The 20,986-nt window shown below is 54.7% G+C and overlaps 2 protein-coding genes across 2 annotated transcripts; both read left to right on the top strand.

Moving 5' to 3' along the window:
• Positions 1–793: 793 nt before the first annotated feature.
• Positions 794–14,966, top strand: cep131 (centrosomal protein 131). The gene is given in 27 exon segments (XM_061811088.1): positions 794–937; positions 1,871–2,048; positions 2,121–2,221; positions 2,970–3,048; positions 3,133–3,251; positions 3,704–3,808; positions 3,892–4,032; positions 4,170–4,287; positions 4,760–4,946; positions 5,052–5,119; positions 5,188–5,256; positions 5,693–5,696; positions 5,699–5,895; positions 5,965–6,129; positions 6,542–6,724; positions 7,103–7,252; positions 7,839–7,964; positions 8,478–8,594; positions 9,379–9,481; positions 9,553–9,862; positions 9,957–10,074; positions 10,408–10,482; positions 10,557–10,699; positions 11,360–11,537; positions 11,881–12,077; positions 13,039–13,099; positions 13,191–14,966. Coding segments are annotated over 26 exon segments (3,363 nt in total). The 5' UTR covers positions 794–937; position 1,871; the 3' UTR covers positions 13,263–14,966.
• Positions 14,967–15,063: 97 nt separating this feature from the next.
• On the top strand, positions 15,064–20,921 carry st6galnac (ST6 (alpha-N-acetyl-neuraminyl-2,3-beta-galactosyl-1,3)-N-acetylgalactosaminide alpha-2,6-sialyltransferase). The gene is made up of 9 exons (XM_061811085.1): positions 15,064–15,206; positions 16,691–16,883; positions 17,425–17,614; positions 17,969–18,134; positions 18,714–18,888; positions 19,269–19,407; positions 19,469–19,572; positions 20,029–20,112; positions 20,211–20,921. The coding sequence occupies exons 2-9, from the start codon at positions 16,762–16,764 to the stop codon at positions 20,479–20,481; spliced, it is 1,251 nt and encodes a 416-aa protein (XP_061667069.1). The 5' UTR covers positions 15,064–15,206; positions 16,691–16,761; the 3' UTR covers positions 20,482–20,921.
• The last annotated feature ends 65 nt before the right edge of the window (positions 20,922–20,986 follow it).

Here is a 20,986-nt window from a genome sequence, read left to right as displayed (position 1 = left end):
GGAATTATTTTCTTAATTAAAAATTTACGTAAAATACCAAAAAAAAAAAAACGCGACATTCATCGTCATACGTGATTGACTTTTTTTATTAAAATATTTCTTTCTATTTAGATATACTTTAAATGGTTGGTTGGTTATAATTAAGTTAACAATACATCATAAAATGAACATGAATTGTTAAAAATTGTATTTGAAGCACAAAAAATTCTCAATGTACGTCTATAATGGCATCAAATCAATCTTTCAAAAAAAAAAAAAGCACAAATGGGTTGGTGTCAGGACATCAATCACAACTTGAAACCTCTGATTTGAAATTCCAAAAGTTTATCCATATATTCCATCCAATCTATATGAAATATCCCTACAGGAGCCAACAAAATGAAATATACATTGCCAGAATGCTTTTCCTCCTAAGCGGGCGAGACGCTCAGAGAAGATCTCCTGCTCCTCCGCATTGAGAGGAGGGTGGGTGGGGCGTCTGATTCCCCGGTTTTTGAGTCCCACACATGACTTTTTTATCTTTTTACTTTCCCCAAATTGAATTTAATGGCTTCCGTTTTTCCGATTATTTGTATAAAATTTTTATACTTTTTTTTTTTTTTTTTGTACGAGACGACGTTTGCGTGAGCGGTCACGCTTCACCAGTCAACTGTGCAGAGACAACCGAACTCACGTCGGCGCACATCAACTGATAGGCGAGATCAGCCAATCGGAACCAAGAATGCGAGAGCAATTCTACCGGCGAGCCAATAGGCTTCCCGAGGAGGCGGGACTTGAGCGCGTGGCGGTGATGATGGGCTGAGGGGGCTGCTGTCGGTTTCCGGTCTTTTGAAATGTTTGTGTTTTGATGTCCTCCTCCGCGGTTGTCCCCGCACACTTTGCTTCGGAGACGTCCTCAAGCGGGCGTTCCAATCCACATTTCGTCGGCTCTGCTAAAGTAAGTCCCGTCGACGTTTTTAGACGGCGAGGACGCCTTAGCTTGTGTTGATTGTTGGCGTTTTGTTTTGACACGCGATGATTTTGGAGATTGCAACCTGGACCTGGACCTGGACCTGGACCTGGAAAAGGTCCTGGTTGCAAGGTCGGCTTCGACTCAAATCTCATCTTATTTCTTCCCCTCGCAGTGCGGCGCTCGTCGCGGTTTTGTCCTTTAGCTGGTTAGCATCATCCGGACTGATTGATTTTGGACATTTGCAGCATTTTACGCTTCCGTTTCCATTCTGAATTTTGTGGACGTTTTCGAGTAGCGAACCAACATCATCCACTTGTGTGCACTCAAACCATCGTTACTGGCGGTGTGAGGACCCAAAACCTCCTGCAGAGAGCCAAAAAGTCAATTTAAAAAAAAAAAAAAAAATGGTCAAAAGTAGCCCCCCCCCCTCCCCCCAAAACGTTTTTAATTGCCAATATTAATCGTTTGAACACTAAATGCACCCTGAAGCATGATCACAAAACAACGGATCAGTCGGGTATTGCAATATTACCTTGGCAAATATCGCAATCGGTTTCGGCCAGAAATGTCGTGAACACTTCTGAGGTTGCGGGTTCAAAACCAGCGTGGCCCGCGTGGAGTTTGCAAGTTCTCCCTGCGCCGGTGTCAATTTCCTCCAGGTACTCGGATTTGTTTGTTCCTACGTGCCCTGCGATTGGCTGGCGACCGGTTCAGGGAGTGCCCCGCCTCAAAGAAAGCTGGCGTGCACAAAGAATTATTATTATTTTTTTTTGTTATGGGATGGTTTCAGATAGCAATCCATAAGTACTTGATACGAGAGGGGCTTTGGGAACAGCAAGCTCGCGTTTGCGATTGGTCGCCACGGGCGATGACTGGCTTTCTTGTGGACAAACGGCACGTCCCGCCTGTGACCCGAAGGATGCGCAGCGCGCGAAGCCCCCCGTCCATCTCGGCCACCCCCCCGGGGGAGGCGCCGGACCTCAGCCTGTCCGGCTCACGGCTGTCCGTCGTCTCCGCCGAGCCGCCCGGGAAGTTCCTGGCCCGCTCCGTGTCCGCGTCGGCGCCGTGCGAGCTGCGGGGGAAACGCAACACCTCGGTGAGGGGTCGCCACGGCGACGCGATGAATGAAAAGGCTCTTGTTTAAAACAAAAACAAAAAAACATGTCAGTCTCTGCAGAGCGACGCCTCGGGAAGCTCCCGCTCGGTCAAGAACCTGCGGCGCTCCAACAGCACCACGCACGTCAACCGGCAGGCTCAGGTGGCGCTCGGGTACGTACGCCGGTGTCAAGCGCCGGCATCGGGTCACGTCGCCGAACGTCACGTCTGGTTCGGCCTTAGCATGTTTTTTCACAGGAACATTTGACATTTTTTGGAAATTCTAAATCTTTTTTTTTTTTTTCTTTTCTTTTTTTTCATTTAACAATTTTTCCCAAACTCGCGCCGACGTAACGAGACGCCGCGGGGGAAGGGGGGTCGCGACCTCGGGGTGAAAGAAGGAAAGTTGCCCCGCCCCCTCCCCTTGGGAAGGCCGCGTCTTGACCCCCCCCCCAAAACGTGCTAGGAATGTGAAATCATCTTGGGGGGGCAAAATGTTAGTTGCGGATGAAAAAGATTTTTCATTTCCTTGCCTTTTTATTGAAAACGGGACATTATTTGGAATCGAGAGTGCAGAAAAAAGCACCGACGGACGTCGTCGGATCCCGGCTCGATTCCCGTTTGCTCCAAAACGTGCGTCGGAAAATGCGCCCAAAAGTGACGACCGAAGCGGGCAAATGTTTGCTGTCGTGAGGATTTTTGGACCCATTTGAAGTTCAGAAAGGTCTGCAAAGCTTCCTTCTTGATTCACTTGATCATTTGTTAAGATTTTGACTCTTTTGCTTGTGTTCGGTGGTTCATTCAAATTTGTGGAATTCATGAATCATCGTTTATTTTTCATTTCTTGAGTTGCTTTATTTAATTTGCACGTCATTAATGTGCGCGTGTGTGTCGGCGCGGACTTGACCCGCATTCCCCCAAGTCCGGAGCAGAGCGACGTCGAACTGACCGCGTCGGACGGCGGCCCGAAGAAACCGGACGGAACCACCTGGAACGTGCTGGTATGGACACGAACGCGCAAACACCGTCGACGTGGCGACGTGCCCGATCCGCCTTTTTCACACCCGCCCTCGCGCCCACGTCAGGACGAGCGGCCTCGGGCGCCCGCCGCGCCCTCCGGCGCCCGCCGCGGCGGCCCCGTCGCAGACCCGCCCGCCGGCCCGAAGGGACGGGACCCCGCCGCCTCCTTCACCGCCAACAACAGGTTCCTCCCCGAGCCAAACGTGTCGAGCGCCTTCGGGCCTCGTCGGATGCGTCCCCCCCAAAAAAAAAAAAAAATAATAAAAAATAAAAATATAATAGTAGTTTAGATTTGTCACTTTTTTTCTGGGACAAAATTTAAAAAAAAAAATTTTTTTTTACAAACAAAAAAAAATTATTGTAAAACAATTTTTACACCCTGATGTTGCAAATAATTTCACAAAAAATTAACATCACTTTTCTTCCGTTAGATTTGTGAAATCTATTTTACAGAATAACTTGAAAAATATCTGAAAATCAATTATGACGGAGTCACGCTGTTTATTATGAGGGAAATCAATTTAATGTCAATTGTGATCATTGTCATTGTTGAGGTCCAGTTTTTCTTTTGACAAGATCTTTCAAAAACAATCAAGCCATCTTTGTCCATTTTTGTTTCTATTTTCTGACCGTCAGGAGCAACAAGGGGGCGGTGGGCAACGCCGTCACCGCCATCCTGCACAACAACCACGGCGAGAAGCCGCTGACGCCCAAAAGCTCCAACCAGCGGCCGCCCTTCAAGTACGAAACCACCCCGAGCGGCGGCGGCGGCGCTGTCGGGCTCGGGCCGCGGGCGGGACTGACTCCCGTTGCCTTTCTTTCAGCAACATCCTGAAGGCCAACGACGACGGCGGCTCCCTCACCAAGTCCCAAAAGAACTTCTCCTCGGCGTCGTCGCGCGCCAAAAGCCCGGCCGGCCTCCCGCGGCCCCGCCGCGACCGAGTGTCGGAGGAGGAGGCGGAAAGGTACGGCCGCCCTCCTCTTTTTGCGGCCCTACGTTTGGCTCGCACCAGCGGAACCGCGCCACTGAGCGCAAATACGGCAAAAGGCCAACTTGGTCTGTTCCCCCCGAGTGTAATCGAGCGTTTACGTGCGGTCGCAGGTTCATCCAGCAGGTGAACCAGGCGGCCGTCGCCATCCAGCGCTGGTACAGACGGCACGCCGGGAGGCGCCGCGCCGACCGGGCGGCGCTGCGGCGCGTCCTGGACGACAAAAGAAAGGTTAGCTTGCCAAATCCCATCTCTCGTCTCGCTCCTTCTCGCGTTCTGGCGCGCGGACCCGAAGGATTTGCGACGAACGCGGACCTTTGCCGCGGCGGCAGGAGTGGCGCCGGCGAGCGGAGGCCCAGAGTCGGCCCGAGACGCCGGGAGACGAGCGCGAGCCGATTCGCGACCAAATGGGAGGAAAGTTTTCAATCCTTTGCAGTAAATCGAGTCAATGAATGAAAAGCGTCATCGCTGATCCTCATCAGAATAGATTCTTTTCTACTCTTTGTCTTGATCATGAATTTGTAATTGATTATTGATGAGGATGCAATTGGCAGCGCGTACCCCGCCTCCTGCTCGATGACGGCCAGGATAGGCGACCCTCGTGCTCAGAAAATGATTGAATTTTTGAAGAGAGTGAAGCCCATCTGTTCGTGCTGTGGCTGTGAGGCCTTGCGCTAATGTCTCCCCCTGGTGGTCACCGAAGGAGCTGCAGCAGAAAGGAGCCCACCACCACCACCGTCATCACCATGAGGGCGCCGAGGCGGCGAGGCATCCGGGCGAGAAGTCGCCCAAGATTTTCTCAAGCGGCGCGTCGCCGGCCTCCCCCGGCGGCGACGTCGCAACTGCCGTCGTGTCGCCCGCACGCGCCAAAGCCAACAACAACAACGCAGGTGGAGAAACGGGTCATTCGTGTCAGATATACGCAAGACTGTCAGGACACGTTTGCGTCACGCGTGCGTTCCGTTCACTAAGCGCGTGTGCCAATGCGCTGGCAGACTTCCATCCGAACGTCCCGACCGACTGGAGCGAAGCGAGCTTTGCGGCGGCCGCGCCGTCCGCGCAGGTAGAACGTCTCAGCCGTTTTGCGCCCGCCGCCGTCTGCTCTTTTCCTCACGTCTTTTGTCGTCGTAGGGCTGCGGCGCCGACCCCGCGGAAGCAAACGTCGACTCGGACGACGACGACGGGAAGCGGACGCGCCAGGTGAGGCCTCGCGACGTACGTGCGCCTTTCCGGCGCCGAAAACTTCTCCAGCTCGACGGTCGTTATCTGAGCCGCTTATCCTCACGAGGGTCGCGGGGAGCCCGTCCCAGCTGTCATAGCCAGCCAATCGCAGGGCAACAGTCACAATCACACCTTGGGGCAATTTTGGGCGTGTGGGAGGGACCGCACAGGTGGGGGGTGGGATTTGAACCCTGGTCCTCACAACTGTGAGGCCAACTCTCTAACCAGTCGCTCCACCGTGCTGTAAAAGCAAAATTGGGGACTTGAATAAGAGAGTGGGTGAACGGGGGAGAAAAAAAAAAAAAAGAAACTGTACTTACTAAATGAAGTGAAAGGAAAAATGTATTTTTAATGACAGGAGAATGAATTGTGAGTACTAATGTGCTGAAAGGTGTCCGCGTTTGCGTGGGTTCAGGCCGTCGGTCCAAAGTCCCCCCCGTCGGCGCCGTTCCGTCGGACGGGCCGCCGACCTCTGGCGCCGCCGGTCCCTCCTCGCCGAGGAACGCGAGCCCCGTGTCGGTCGGCGGCGAGAAGGCGGAAAGCGACGCGGGCGAGCCGTCCTGCTTCCGAGCCGTTTCGCCGTCCTGGTCCGCCCGGAGGGGGTCTCGGTCCTCCCAGGTACGCGGCGGCGTCGCTTCCCGCCTCCGCGCGTCCTTTGGAATCAGTGGTTCGTTTCCCGTCCTCCAGGAGCTTCACCGCAGGTATTTGAGCGGCGGCGAGGACCCCCCCTGCGCGGCGTCCAAGTCCACCCTCGACGACCTGCTGGACACGCTCAGACTGCTGGAGGAGGAACCGGAGCGGCTACCCGAGCCCAAATCTTACAACAGAGACAAATACGCTTGGCTGGACGAGGTGAGGACTTTTCAACGTCAGAAATGGTCGCGATCGCTTCTCGCTGGAATGAGCCTTTTTTTGCATTTCATCCACGCCTACCTGTCGAAAAAGGTACTCGACAAGTAAACGAATTTGCTGAGCAATCCAATTGACGGATAGAAACGTCAATGGCAGTGAAGGACTTCTTTGTTTTGATTGGATTCCCAAACGTGGTACCGTGACCGTTCAAGTGTGCTGCAGGAAACGAATGTCCTTTCTTGACATTTTTGTCAGTCTTCCTACGGGAGCGTTTCCACCGTTGGTTGGTTCCCGCTGCAAATGTACATCGCATTGAAACGTCAAAGCGTGTCCGATTCTCGTCCCGCTTTTCCGAAAGCGCGAAGTTAGTTGCCGAGTAGAAACGACCGTACCCTGCGCGTCTCCCCGGAAGGACGTCGACGCGGACTCCCTGACGGCCGACAACCTGGAGCGTCACGTCCGGCTCAGCCTGCCGCCGCCCGCGGACGGAGCGGCGCTGTTGTCGGAGGCCAAGCTGCAGAGCATCATGAACTTCCTGGACGAGATGGAGAAGTCGGAGCAGGAGCGGCCGCGTTCGGCCGCCTCGCACGGAGAGGTCAGCCGTCGCCCGTCCGCAATACGGCGAAACCGTATTTCAACACAGACGTGACAACGACACCCACTGGCACGCGTTCTTTATCCTCTGCCAAGAGTGGGGCGGGCGGCTCGCCGGGGACCGCCTCTCTGTATTGCGCTGGCCCCGGGTGGCCGGAAGGTCCGTTTAGTTTTTAGTTGAGGCAGAAACATTTCATTCTTTGAATTGTATTGACGTTTTTCCTCAAATATGGCAAAATGTACGACCGGCTGCTGCCGTTTAGCTGAAGGAAGGAAGCGCAAACTTAATCTGCTACAAAACGGGGAGGACGGACGGAGCCCACGATTGGGAGAAAGCGCCTGCCGCCTTTGCCATCATTTGCTCGCTGATGTCCCTCAGGCGGCGGCGTCCTTGGAGGAGGAGGAGGAGGAGGCGCCCGTGGCCGACCAGGTCGCCGCCACCGCCGCCCAAGTGTCCGGATCCATCATGAGGATCAAGATGGAGCTGGAAGAGAAGAAGCGGGTGGTGGAAATGCTGCAGAACGCGCTGGTGAGGCTCGCCACTGGGGAGGTCGTCTACGCCGGGGCCTCGGGCACCGGGCCTCGGGCAGTGGGCACCGGGCCTCGGGCACCGGGCCCCCGGGGCTCGGGAACCGGGGCTCGGGCCTCGGGAACCGGGGCTCGGGAACCGGGGCTCGGGCACCGGGCCTCGGGCACTGGGCACCGGGCCTCGGGCACTGGGCACCGGGCCTCGGGCACCAGGCCTCGGGCACCGGGCCTCGGGCACCGGGCCTCGGGCACCGGGCCTTGGGCAGTGGGCCTCAGGCACCGGGCCTCGGGCAGTGGGCCCCGGGCACCGGGCCTCGGGCAGTGGGCCTCGGGCACTGGGCACCGGGCCTCGGGCAGTGGGCCTCTTGCACCGGGCCTCGGGCAGTGGGCCTCGGGCACCGGGCCTCGGGCAGTGGGCCCCGGGCCTCGGGCAGTGGGCACCGGGCACCGGGCACTGGGCCTTGGGCACTGGGCAGTGGGCACCGGGCCTCGGGCACTGGGCCCCGGGCCTCGGGCACTGGGCCCCCGTACCACCCCCCACCCCCCCGTCCCTCGAGGCCCCGTTCTTATTCTCTCCCTCCCGCCAGGCCCAGCAGAGGGAGCTGACGGTGCAGCACGTGAAGGAGACGGAGAAGGAGCTGAGCCGAAACCTTCAACTGCAGCGGGACCAGTACGAGGCCACCGTGCAGAGACACCTGACTTTCATAGACCAGGTACACGTTGAAATACGGAAACGGCCGCACGACAACGTGGATTTGATGGATGCAAGCAGGAGTTGATTATGATTGGTCGATCCAGAAGACCGGTCAGAAAATTGTCACTATTTTCCAAAGTCAAAGCAAATGTCTTATTTTGATGGATTTCATATTTCCTGTTGAGAGGGTAAAATTCGAGGATTAGGACAATTCTCTTCAACAGAATCCATTGTCAAAATATTTTTGCGGTCATTGATCTGTCGTCTATTGATTGTTGCAAATGAGCGGGAAGTGTGAAAGTTGGTTTGTCTCCGTCCGCGCCCCGATCGGTCGATGGCCGTTCCGGGCCGTGCCCCGCCTCTCGCCAGATGGAAGGCGGGCGGGTGGAGTTCTGCTGTCGTTGCGCTAACAGAGCGTAGATGGGCTAAGCTAGCTCAGCATTGATGTTCCGCCACGTACGACGCAGTCGAAGCCTTTTTTTTTTTTTTTTTTTGCCTCTCCTTATTCGAGCGTCCGTCTGTCCTTCCCCAGCTGATCGGCGACAAAAAAGCGCTGAGCGAGCGATGCGAGGGCGTCATCGCCGAGTTGAAGCTGGTCGACCACAAGTACACCAAGAAGATCTCGCAGATGCAGGAGCAGCACCAAATGGTGACCCGCCCCCGCCCCCGCCCAGCAGAATTTCTTACTTGCGTTCACGTGGAGCTACGTGGACGGACCTCGCCGTGCACTTGTACTCGCTTTGTCCTTCCTCGCTTGGACGGCAACGCAGCAGAATGTGGAGTAAACGTTTGCGAGCTCTTTGATTGATGTTCTTCGTATCCTGCTTGTCGTCATAGTACTAGTACACTCTGCGCCCTCACTAGTAGGAATACTTGGTTGGGTGAGCGGTAGTTAGTAGTGCCGCACTGTAAGTTACCAGAAAAGGTGTAATTATGCATCAGAGGTGAAAAAAGGGCCAATAATTGTCCTCTCGGTTTTACTACGGAAAAGGGATACTAGTGCGTGGATCTTACGCTAAGTATGGAGCATCCGGAATAAAAGCTGGACAACCGCTGGAGCATTTCTTCCAGATTGCATAAACTAGTAAGACGAGTCGAGTCGGATGAGGACAGAGCGACTACGAGTAGCCGCATTTGAAGGTTAAATACTGAACGCGTGGCCTTTCTTTCTGCCGCACGGGCGTCCCGGCCTCTTCCTCGCCTTCCTCTCCCCCGGCTCGGTCTCGTGCTTCGGGTTTCCGGCGTCAGGTTTGGCAAATCCTGAGTCCGCTGTGCCAGGTAACGCTTCCTCTGCTCCTCTTCCGTCTTTTTCTCTTTTTTTCCCTTTCCCTCCTTTGTCGCATGTGAGTCTTGCCCATCTTCTTCATCCTCGCCGTCGGCCTCCTCTTTTTCCTGTTCCTCACATTCTTCTCCTTGTACCCCCCCCCCGACAGGAGATCAAGAAGCTGAAGGAGCTGATGAGCGTGACGGAGAAGATCCGGAGGGAGAAATGGATTGACGAGAAAACCAAGAGGATCAAAGAGATTACGGTTAAAGGTGGGGGCGGGGGATGAAGGTGGCCCGGTGGACCTCCCGGAGGTCCTCATGGTCTTCTTCTTCCTCGGCAGGTCTGGAGCCCGAGATCCAGAAGCTGATCTCCAAGCACAAGCAGGAGCTGAAGAAGCTGCGAGCGCTGCACGAGGCGGAGCTGCTGCAGGCGGAGGAACGGGGGGCCCAACGCTGCGCCCGCCAGTGCGAGGAACTCCGGCGGCAGCTGGAGAGCGAGAAGGAGGAGCGCTGCCGCGAGGAGCGGGAGTCGGCCCGCCGCGGCTTCGAGAAGCGCCTCCGCGACGAGGAGATGTCCCTGCAGCGCCACAAGAGGCGCGTCCACAAGGATCTGGCCGACGAGAAGGAGCGGCTGGCGCAGCTGGCGGCCAGGTAGATTGGATCGCGCGCGGGGGGGCGCGTGGTCATGCCCGCGTGTGGTCCAAATCGCCACGAAAAGCCCTCCGCCGCCCTCCTCGCTACGCAGGCAGCGCGCGGAGATGGACGAGCTGCGTCGCCGCATGGAAGAAAACTCCAGCGTGGCCGGACGGGTCTTCAGGGAGGAGCTGGACAAAACCAGAGAGGAGCAGGAGAGGAGACACCAGGTGGCGCCTTTGCGTTCAAAAAGCCTTTCAAATTCATCCCGTTAGCTTCGACGTGGGGCCAAGACGCTCGAGAAGCGGCCAAAATGGGCCGTAGGCGCAAACGCACAAAAAAACACGCCAGCAAATGCGTCAACATTTTTTGCTTTGTTTTGACTCGGTCGGCATCGCAAACATCTTTTATCGCTCGCTTTCGATATTCCCTCACACCAGTTAGGCTTTCTCAATTAGCCGGGGCTCTGGCGCCATCTTGTGGCACCTCGTGACATGACGGCGTGCAAAATGGAGCCCGGCGGGTGCTTTAAGTCGAATGCGCCGCAATCATTTTGCTACCAGGCGGAGATAAAGAAGCTGCAGGAGCAGTTCGAGCGGGAGAAGACCATCTGGGAGGAGGAATACAGGAAGAAACAGGTGGGCCGGCGCCACCGTCCGGGTCCCAAGCGGCGCCGGCGTTATTGCTGAAGAGGGTGTTTGTCGTGTTTCAGGAGGCGGGGCTGCTGAGGCACGAGCGCCGGCTGCGGGAGGAACTCCGCCAGGAGCGTGACAAAGAGATTCAGCTCGCCGTCTGGACGCTGGAGGAGGAGACCAACAAGGACAAGGAGGAGTGCGAGCGGGCCGCCCAAAACAGGTAGCGGAAAACGTCAAACTGTGAGCCACACACACGCGTTTCCCCTCCCTGGAAAAAAAAACTTTCCTCTCGTCGTCGTCGTCGTCGTCATGTATAAACTCAAAACAAAATCGCAATATTTATCTAACCGCATCCAATAAGACCAAAAATAGTTCCAGTAAAATTTGCGGTCCTCACCGGCGATACCGAAGCTTCTTTTCTTCCGGCCGGTTGTGTAAGATAGCGCTCGCGTGCCGCTCTAAAAGTGGCCCGGAATATTTTTCTGGCCTGACCTGCCCTCACAAAGTTGCATTGCAAAATGCATGCGCATCTTCAGCTCAACCAATCAGAGGATGGGAAAAATAGCAATGCGACTGCGCCAGCGTGAGGGCGCAGCGGCGACTCTCAAATCTGATTGGTTCGACGGGCGTTTGAGTCGGCAGTTGGCAGCAGCGCTTGGGACTCGCGAGGCCTCGGGCAAATTCTCAAGACTTGGCAAAACCGTAGACGCTCGAATTTAACGGAGCGAGAAACTTTTTACGTGCTGAGCAAAGCACACGCACACATGCTACGACGTGAACTCGATTCCCATTTTATTCTCTCGACGTTAGAATCGATCATTGAACTTGTCGTCAGAAGGTCGGCGCTCCCGACATTTGTCCGTCATCTCGTGGCCGGCAGGGTGAACCGCGTGAGGGAGACGTACGAGGCGGAGCTGAAGGAGCTGGAAGGTTCTCTGAGGGAGGCGCTGGACAAGCAGCAGGAGCTGAGGAAACTGCAGGCGGACACGCTGCAACAACTCGACGCCGTCAAGGACGCCTTGCGGCAGAAGGAGCAAGACGTGCAAATCGTCACGCGAGTGAGCAACCCCCCCGCGTCTCGCGAAAGCAGACAGAACGGGCCCGCCCAGCTGCACGTGTCAAACTAACTGCCCTAATCATGGCGTCACTCGGTTTAGCGGACAAACCCCAACCCCATGAAAAGATAAGAAAAGAAGTCGCTCGGCCGGCGACACTTAGCTAGTCCGCGGCCGTCTGCTAACGTTCCACGTTGTCCTCGGTCGACACCCGCGTCACTCACCGGCTTCAGAAGCCGGAACCTCACGGGCCAATTTTCAGCTCGGCGATAGGCCCGACCGGGCAGGGCGTCGCTTGGTACCGCCGCTCAGCGTTTGTTTCCGTGCGCCGCCTCGGCGTGTCCAGAACCGGGACCGGCTCCTGGAGGAACGCCAAGGCCTGGCCTCGGCGATCCGGGAAGAGTTTAGCGAGCGTCTGCTGCTGGCCGAGGAGGAGGCGCAGAGGACCGGGGCCGAGGCCGACGACCTGCGGGCCGCGCTGAGGGCGGAGGTGGACAGGGTGACCAAAGAGAAGGAAGACCAGCTCCAGCGGGTCCACCGGCGGTAGGCTGACAATGTGGACTTGGTATCGCGTATCCCGCAATCCATCTTGAATCCCTTTGGAGTCATTCGGGAGTAGGGAAAGGGTGAATGACGCAGAACACGCCTCGGACTGGCCAAAAGTCCTTTTGGACACCGTTAACTCATTCGCGTCCGTGGAACTTACTTTTACGTTTGCCGACACCCATTGAACGGATTTTGGGGGGGTTTTCCACCGTTCTGCGTCCGTCACGTCACCCAGAAAGGGAAGTTGTAATGGCAAACAGATGCCAGGGGGTGGCGCTTTGGGGTTGACTTCAGCACAGCTTTTCGGTAGAAAATGAAGATCAGGCGCTCACGTCGATTGTGACGGAAAGAAATGGAAAGAAAGCGTTGCACCTGTAGGCGGGAACTAAACCAGCGGTTCCCAAGATGGGACCGCAAAGCAGCGCACCAAAGAATATGGACCTTTTCCGGTAGCACCAAAATGATCAACATAAACAAAACCCATGTGTTTGGCAAGGACTATATAAAGATTTTTAAACTAACATAGATTTCATGTTCATATCTCAATATATAAATCTGATCAAATATGTCCAATAAAAATTCTACAAAATTTTTAAAACCACAAATGATCCACATTTCGCACTTAAAAGTTGAATGAAACAGATGTAATATACTCTCTTAAATGAAAAAAAAAAAAAGTTGAATTCGGCAATTCTTTGGCGTAGCACTAGAGGGCGCCTACGAACCACAACAGCCGCTTGAAATTCGTACTGTAGCATGTGCGGGAGCGCGTGTTGTGACGTGTTCACTCACGCAGCAACGCGGGAATCGAATGGATTTGGTGGCGGAAATGCAATGCATCGTGGGACTTGTCGCGACTTTTCAACATGCATTGTGGGATACATGGAGGGAGGCCACTTTGTGGGCGACGCGCGCCACGTCGGAACATGACGCTCGTTGACGCCGTCGCCTTCTCCAGGGTCAAGTCGGCCATCTTGAAGAAAGACGAGGCGGTCGGCGCTCTGCGGAGGCAGCACGAGGTGAGCGAGGCGCGCGCGAGCGAGCGAGCGAGCGAATCGCCGTCGGCCGACCGACTGACGTATCCACGTGGCGCTTGCTGTCGTCCGATAGGCTGCTCTGAAGAGGGCGGAGCATCTGGAGGCCTTGTGGGAGGAGCAAAGGAGGCAGCTGCTGGAGAAATGACCGCAAGACCGGCGACTTTGCCGGCCGGCCGGCCGGGCCGGGCCGCGTCCGTCCGGAGTCTCAAGTGAGCCGCTTGGTGACTTTGCCGGACGGGTTTAGTTGACTTGAGGCCTTGAAGTGGCTTCCGAGGGACTCCTGAGCCACTTTCAATGAATTTAGGGGGACTTTCAGCGACTTTGTCAATTGCTTGGAGGGGCCTCCGGTAACTAACGGAGTAATCCGACGTAAAGTGGCCAAAGAGAGCCCAAAAGAAATGGACTTGGACTTGGACTTGGTCTTGGACTTGGACTTGGCCTGACAGTCACCGGACGTCACTTCAGTCGCTTTGAAGGCTTTTGGGTATCTTTAAATTGACTCTAGGGCGACTTTACGGAATCTGTGACGAGGGACCAGCTAGAATCTTCTGAGAACAATTCATTCCCCCCCCCCACCCCCCCCCCAACCTCCAGAGTGAGCAACAATGCGTCCATATTGCGCTCAAAGATCTTTTCCAGATGTTTCCGGGACCAGCCCGGGCAGGCCTGCACCTCGGGGGCGGGCGTCGACTGCAAGAAAGAGGACGTGTGTGTCAGGGAGGGCCCCTTTTTCTATTTTGCGGTTGCCCTCGAACCGTGCGAGTGAAGAAGAATGGGGGGGAGGGGGGGGGCTTTCCAATGGGGACGCGCTCGTCAGATCATGTGACTTGGACAAAGACCCAATGAAGGACGCCAGCAGCCTTTTTTTTTTTTTTTTTTTTTTTTGACGGCGAGGAAGGTTTTCTCTCGCAAACTTTGGAGTCTCGACTCGCCAGAATCCTAAACTGGTGTTCCAGAAATGATTTTCAAAATAAAACCCGCACATTTGTGCTGAGTCAGCAAAGGGGCCTGCCGTTGTTTTCCAGCACGTACTCGCTCCTTTTTTTTTTTTTTTTCGTCGTCGTCGTCGTCGCACTTCGGGCCCGTCGGAGAGTGAGCGGGTGGGCGTGACCTCTGCGGTGACCCACTTTCGCTCCCGTCAAAGCCGACACGGCCACCAAAAGAACGCGAAATGAAGCAAAGAATCTTCTTGTGGTTGTGGAAGTACGCGACGTCTTGCTCAAGAGCACACAAACGGACGAGCGTCACTTTGAAGCCGTGTGTTCAACTTACGTTTGAATTGATCATAAAGGACTTGAACGTTTCTTTGGAACTTTGCAGTTTTTCTGTCTTGTCGCTTTTTGTCTTGTTTTGGGTTTTTTTTTAAACAAATGTATCCTGTTAAACACTTTTAATTGTAAATCATCACACTAATTTGTGAAAATCATTTGCAGCAATTCATTGGAATGAACTTATTTGTAAATCCAATTCACTGTCTTGTCTATTTTACATCCATAAAAATTGTAAAGATTGTATTTTTGAATGAATTGTTACCTGTTGGCAGCTTTGGCCTAAAATTGGGGATTTCAAATATATATTGCATTGATTAATTTGTTGTTATTTTAACATTTGTGCATATAAAGTTTAAAAAAAAAGGGGATAATTGCTTGATTTTCAAATTTTTTTTTTTTTAAATAAGCCATTTTACAATCCAACAAACAAAGCCACCTATTGGAAATGACAACACTTGAAAGCGTTTCATAATTTTCATGATGTCAAGACAGTAAAATGAGCCTCTTGATGACTGGCACATTGGAACTTTTTCAAAGTTGAGCCCAAAGGTCTCCCCAGGCCCGGCGGAGCCCACCGACCGCGCCCGCGTTCACAGGAGAAGCGGACCCTGAGCTCGCTTCCTCGGAGAACCCCCCCACCCCCACCCCCACCCCCAGTCTTCTGCTGCTCGTGCGGGAGAGGCCGGCAGCTGTTGCTACCTCACAGCGGTCCCACCCTGCGCGACGAGGACCGCCCACGTCCTGACCAGCAGCTGAGCTGAGCGTCGGCGACTCTTCGGGAAGCTCGGCTGAGGGACGCCAGAGAGCGGACGGACCAGGTGAGGCCTTCTGATTTAGAACCCTGACACCCCCCCCCCTCCCTCCCCACTCTTTTACTAGAATCGCGTATAAGATTCGTAGAATTGCGTTGGTCACGTTGGAATCGTGTCGTCGGCTTCCTACTTGGAAACATTGACAGGGTGAGAAATAGTTGTAATAAAGTTGTTACAACGTGAGGGATTCCCGCTTCGACTCCTTCGAATTCGTACGTTGGAATCATGGATCAGATGTTTGCCTTGGTTTGCTTGGAATCACGTTCAAATTGTAACTTTATCACCAACGTGACGGATGTGTCGGCGTCATACACATAATTAGATATTCCATGCTGAATGTTATCCGCAAAGAAGATTTCCTTTTTACTCGAACTTGGTCGCGTAAAAACATATTTGAATCGTTCCAGAATCTTGTCGCCATTATGAGAAGGATGTGGAAATATACTTTGAAAGGAACGTGTCAGAGTAAAATCCTTTGAGAGCATGACCAATTCAAATCAGATTCGTGGGCAGAATCATGTAAGAATCCCGGTAGATTCATATTGAGAATCATGTCGTCGGGTGCGGTAAGCAACCCCCCCCCCCCCCCCCCAAAAAAAAAAAAACAAAAAAAAAACCAGACAGACAGAAAGATGAGCGACACTTTTTGGAACTCGGCGTCCTTGTGAGTTTAACAGCAGGGCAGGGAAAAACATTCTTTCCGTTTTCAGTGTCACCCCCCAGGGTGGACTTTGTTGTCTGTCCATGGGGGGGGGGGGGGCCCTCGGCTCGGCACTTGCCTCGTCGGAAGTTTGTTGGACCCGTGCGGGATTCAATCGTATTAAAGTCTGTTTTTTGGAATCGTAGCCGGAATTGTTTCGACAATCCCGAATCACCTTCCAACTCTGAGGGATCATTTTGGAATCATTTGGGATTTGCGGTCGTTGAGATTCTTGTCGGATGCAGTCACACTGAAATCCCGTCGGAATCTTGTAGGAATCGTCGGTGTTGCAATGCCTCGAAAATCCCGTTGGAATCCCGCTCCGGTCATCGGAACCACGCTTCGGAATTTGTTGCCTTCATCTTATTAACTTTGAATGTCGTAATCGGGTTCCAATCCCGTTGATATCATTTTGAAGTCAAACGACAATCACGTTGGATTCACGGTCGGAATCGTGTCCCGATCCTTGTCAAACAATTCCCAAAATCATGCTTTGGATTCATGTGACGAATGTTCTCATTTCATATTCTATGAACGTGTCGTTGGAGTCTTCTTTGCTTCCCTGATTCTTCTTCTCGAAACGCCAGCGACGTTTCTTCCTCTTCCGCGTTTTGTTTTTGTCAAACGGTCGTTGCGGGTCGCTCGCATCGACGGCGAGCCGACAGGAAATGAGGGTCGCAAAACAGGATGTGGCGAAAGGAGGCTTGAAAACGCTGACAAAGATTGAAAGGGGGCACTCGACGGCCTTTCTCTTTCTCTTTCTCTTTTTCGTTTTGTTTTTTCTCTCCAGAAATTCGAAGCTCCTTCCCGCACGCGCCACCCGATGCCCCTTCGGCGGTCGAGTCGCCCGTGACGTCGGCCATGTCCGGTCGGAGGCGGCCGGCGCTGGCCGCCCTCGGCGTGGCCTCCGTCCTCTGCGTCTACTTCCTGTCCGGGCATCTGGAGTACCCCCTGGGGCTGTCCTGGTCCCACTTGGCCCGGAGGTGGGTCACGAGCGTCGGATCTCTTTTCGGGGATAAAAGGAATAATAATCGTTTGTCGTCCTCTTTCCACTTCATTTTTCATCCATTCCGTTTTCAATTGGTACTTTGTATTTTAGTCCTATTTTACAAATGTCTTCCATAATTACTCATGTTTAAAACGCTTTCATTTTAGTAAACGATGAGGCTTTTCTGGTAATACAATTGTTTTACTTTGACCAAGTTTTTACATTTTTTTGCAATACAAGCATTCACCAATTATTTCCTGATTATAAACGAAGAGAGTAAATAGTCAAATCAATCAAGAATGCATTTTCTTGGTATTCTTTGTTGTGGATTAAGGGATAATCGATGAAGTGCCTCTAAATGTACTTGTATTTGCAATATTATTTGCTGCTAATAAATGAAGCTATTATTTTGTGGCAATGACAAGTTTCTTCTCTCCGCTCAAGCGCTCCTCTTCCTATTTGATCGTTTACAATGAATCGAGCGCACCCACGACGCGGATCGCCGTCACGACTGACAAACGTTCGGTCTTCCGCAGCGAGCCGCGTCTCCACGGAAACCGCACGAGCCCCGCCCCCTCAGCGGCGACCCCGCGCGGCCCCGCCCCCGCCGGCACTCCGCCGGCTCCGGCCGACGTCGCGGCCACCCGCGGGGGCGTCGGCGCCGGGCCCGGCGAGGCTCCCTTCGTCGGAGACGCTTACGCCGGCGAAGACGTCCCGCCGCAAACCGTGAGTGGCGCTCGAGCGCCGGCCGCAACCTCATTGGTCGATTCGCGGTTGAATCCCGTCAGCCAGTTTGGCTGACCGTCGAGTCGCCAATTTTGTCATTTTGAAGAATCACGTTCAATTCGTGGTCGGAATCATGGAAGATTCTTGCTTTGAATCTTTTTAAAATGAATCCCGTTTGCCACACATTAAGATTCATGACAAGAATCTTGTCGTCACTGTGTTAAGAATCGTTTTAGAACGCGAGGGAGACGATGTCCAGAGTCCCCTTGAAAATGTCGGCTTTCCGCTTTTACAATCCTGTCGGAATCCCGGTCGGACCAGAACGTGGTCCGACCTGAGCTTTCGTGTGCGCAGGACTGCCCCGACGGCATCCGGAACCGCATCCCCGAGTCTGAATTTGCCGGGCTGTTCCTGAAGGACGTTCCGGTGCTGCAGTGGTCCAAACACGCCACGGCCGACGAATACCGCCGCCTGGGCCCGTACGCCGGCGCCAACGGCTGGGGGGGCCTCACCTTCCAAAGTCAGTACCAACACGGCCGCCGCTTTCCCACCACTTTTATTTGGAGTTTATGGAACGGGAATGGAACGGCGGCGGCGGCGGCGGCGGCCGCTCGCTCGACACGGACCGACCGGTTGAGGCGCCAAGCCACGCCCCTTCAAGGCCCTCAAGCAGTTCTTTTCCGTGTGCAAACGGGTCAAAAGATTGCGGCTCTGTCTGTCGGGCGACGGCGCTCGCAATTTTTGGAGCGGGTTCGGTCTTCGTCGAGGCGGCGCCTTGGCCGTCGGCGGCGGGCTCGCCAAAATCCTGCCCGTGATTGACGCTCTTTTGATCTTTTTTTTAAAACCACAAAAAAGGCGTCTTTGGGGTTTGGATCCCAAAAAAAGAAAACGCAACCGAAGAAAGCCGATGACGGTGTTGTTGTCCCAACGCGCTTCCCGGTACTTTGTACTCGTCTCGTTTGTCGCACGGGATGCCCGTCACTAACGTCGGTCGATGTCGTCAAACGTGGGAAAAGTCAACTTTTTGCGTTCCAGCCCGGCTCCGAATTGCGCCCGTCGAGTAACGCGAGGCCTGCTTTTTTTTTTTCTCCCCGGCCAGCGCTGGCGGACGCGCTGGCGGCGCTCAACGGGTCCGCCAACGCCGCCGTCCTCGACGACTGGGAGGGCCGCGCCGGGTCGTCCCGCTGCATCCGCTGCGCCGTGGTCGGCAACGGCGGCATCCTCAGGGACTCCAAGAAGGGCGAGGAGATCGACCGGCACCACTACGTCTTCAGGTACGTGGAGGTTGGCGGCGGGTCCGGTCACCGGGAGAAATGCCGAAAATGGATCAGACAAAAGCAAACGACTGCGTTTGTTCGATTCCTCCACAAAGAAAATTAGCAAAAATGTTGAGGCTTGTTTTGCAAGTGAGGGCTGTTGAGTTTGCTGAAACGAGGGCCCAAATCGTTCTTCTCAACCGGTAGTCGATGAGTCGACTGATTGCGAGTCCCGGAAATGGAGCGAGCGCCGAGTCCGGTTAAGTCACGGTAGGCCGCTTCTGGAGCGCCGCGAGTCCAATCTTGGAGACGAAAGCGAGTCAGGTGACTGCTGTGATGTCATCGTTGCAAAGGAGGGTCGGAGTTCAGCCGCGCCCCTTTTGTTGTTTTTGGCGTAGGACCAACGGCGCCATCTTGGCGGGCTTCGAGGAGGACGTGGGCGTCCGCACCACCCACTACAGCTTCTCCACCAACACGCTGATCAACTCCATGAGGAGCTACGCCTCCGCCGGCTACCGAGGGCCGCCGCGGTCTCAGGTGAGCCGCGGACGCGCGCCGCCGCCGGCGACCTGGCGCTGACCCCGGCCGTCCCGAACAGGAAACGCGCTACGTCTTCCTGCCCGACCACGACCGCGACTACCTGATGGTGAAGGCGGCGGCCCGGCGGACCCTCGTCGAGGGAGGACGCGAGCGAGGCAAAGAGTCAGTACCGCGCGTCGGCACCTCGGCGTTGCGCTCGGTCGCCGCAAAGACGTTTTTTGTGCAGTCGACGCCAGCGAAGCCCGTTGCGGTCGTTGGGGGGGGTGGGGGGGGTCCGCGTACGAGGGAGGGGCCCCAGTCGAGGGACATCATTGCTGCGACGTAATCACGCCGTCAACGTGGAAGATCTGTGACGTCAAAAGCGCCAAAAAATCAATTAAAATGCGCTTGAGGTCGCTTCGGCTCCGCTCACACGCGCGATGCCCTAAACAAACATTTTGCCGACGCGACTTGACGCTCGGCCGGCGCCGTACTTTTCCGGAGCGTTTTCAAATTGCGGCCCGGGAGCGCAAAGGACCGGTGCCCGAGCCGCCGTCGGCGCCGATGTCGCTGATGGCGATGGCGGTGTCAGTGATGTCACTGTGTGTTTTTTTTTTTTTTGGGTTGGGGGGAACTCAGTCCCACGGCGTACTTCGGGAAGGACGTGACGGCGGCCAAGTTGAAGATGTACCATCCCGACTTCGTCCGCTACCTCAGAAACAGGTGAGGGGAGCCCCGACGTTCCTCCGGCCCGGAAACCGCGGCGACCGGACTCGCTCCTGGAAATGTTCTGGTTTTGGGTCCCCCCCCCCCCATCTCAGGTTCCTCCCGTCCCAAACCCTGAAAACCAAACACAAGAACATCTACCGGCCGTCCACCGGCGCCGTCATGCTGCTGGCGGCGCTGCACGCCTGCGACCGGGTCAGCGCGTACGGCTTCATGACGCCCCAGTACAAAAAGTACTCGGACCACTACTACGACGACAAGTACCGACCCGTGGGATTCTTCGTCAACCACGACCTGATGCTGGAGATGAAGCTGTGGCAGCGGCTGCACCGGGCCGGTCTCATCGCGCTCTACATGCGCTCCTGAGCACTTGGGGGCGCTTCTGAACGCCGCTGGACTCTCGTGGATCCGGGAGCGAGCGGGCCCGGGTGCACCCGGACGGGTCATTCGCGACGCAGCCATCGAGCGAGCGCCCGCGCAAAGAGGACGGAGCCAAAAGCGGCGCCCCCGGCCGGACCGTTCGCCGTGGTCGGAATTGGGTCGCGCGCTAGCCGCAAAAATCGCCTGCCAAAGAAAAACGCGGATTGACGTTTACGACGAGTTCTCGTCAACGTTCGAGATGGCTTTTAAAAACTTGTCTTGGTTCTTTCCAGCGACACTTAAACCAAATGTTTGAAATGTTTTTGGGAAATATTTTGGAAGACGTTTTTGTTTTTGACACAGATGTCTCCAAATTAATATCTGAATGATAATGATTGAAAATAAAAGCGGCCCTTTTCACCTGTTGTAGACATTTATTTTGAAGGGTTTTGTTTTTCTTTTTTGGACGTTTTGCCTTTACCGTGTGAGTCACGTGACCACCGCGTGGGCG

This window comes from Syngnathoides biaculeatus, chromosome 22 (assembly GCF_019802595.1).
Source record: "Syngnathoides biaculeatus isolate LvHL_M chromosome 22, ASM1980259v1, whole genome shotgun sequence".
Classification (NCBI taxonomy): domain Eukaryota; kingdom Metazoa; phylum Chordata; class Actinopteri; order Syngnathiformes; family Syngnathidae; genus Syngnathoides; species Syngnathoides biaculeatus.
The sequence above is the reverse complement of the archived record's forward strand: the minus strand, read 5'-3'. Positions and strand labels throughout refer to the sequence as shown.

Excerpts from the sequence above, each read along its gene's own strand:
- st6galnac (XM_061811085.1), top strand. The coding sequence starts at position 16,762 with ATGTCCGGTCGGAGGCGGCCGGCGCTGGCCGCCCTCGGCGTGGCCTCC. Across the intron at positions 19,408-19,468 it reads GAGGGCCGCCGCGGTCTCAG|GAAACGCGCTACGTCTTCCT; the intron begins GTGAGCCGCGGA and ends CGTCCCGAACAG. Across the intron at positions 20,113-20,210 it reads GTCCGCTACCTCAGAAACAG|GTTCCTCCCGTCCCAAACCC; the intron begins GTGAGGGGAGCC and ends CCCCCATCTCAG.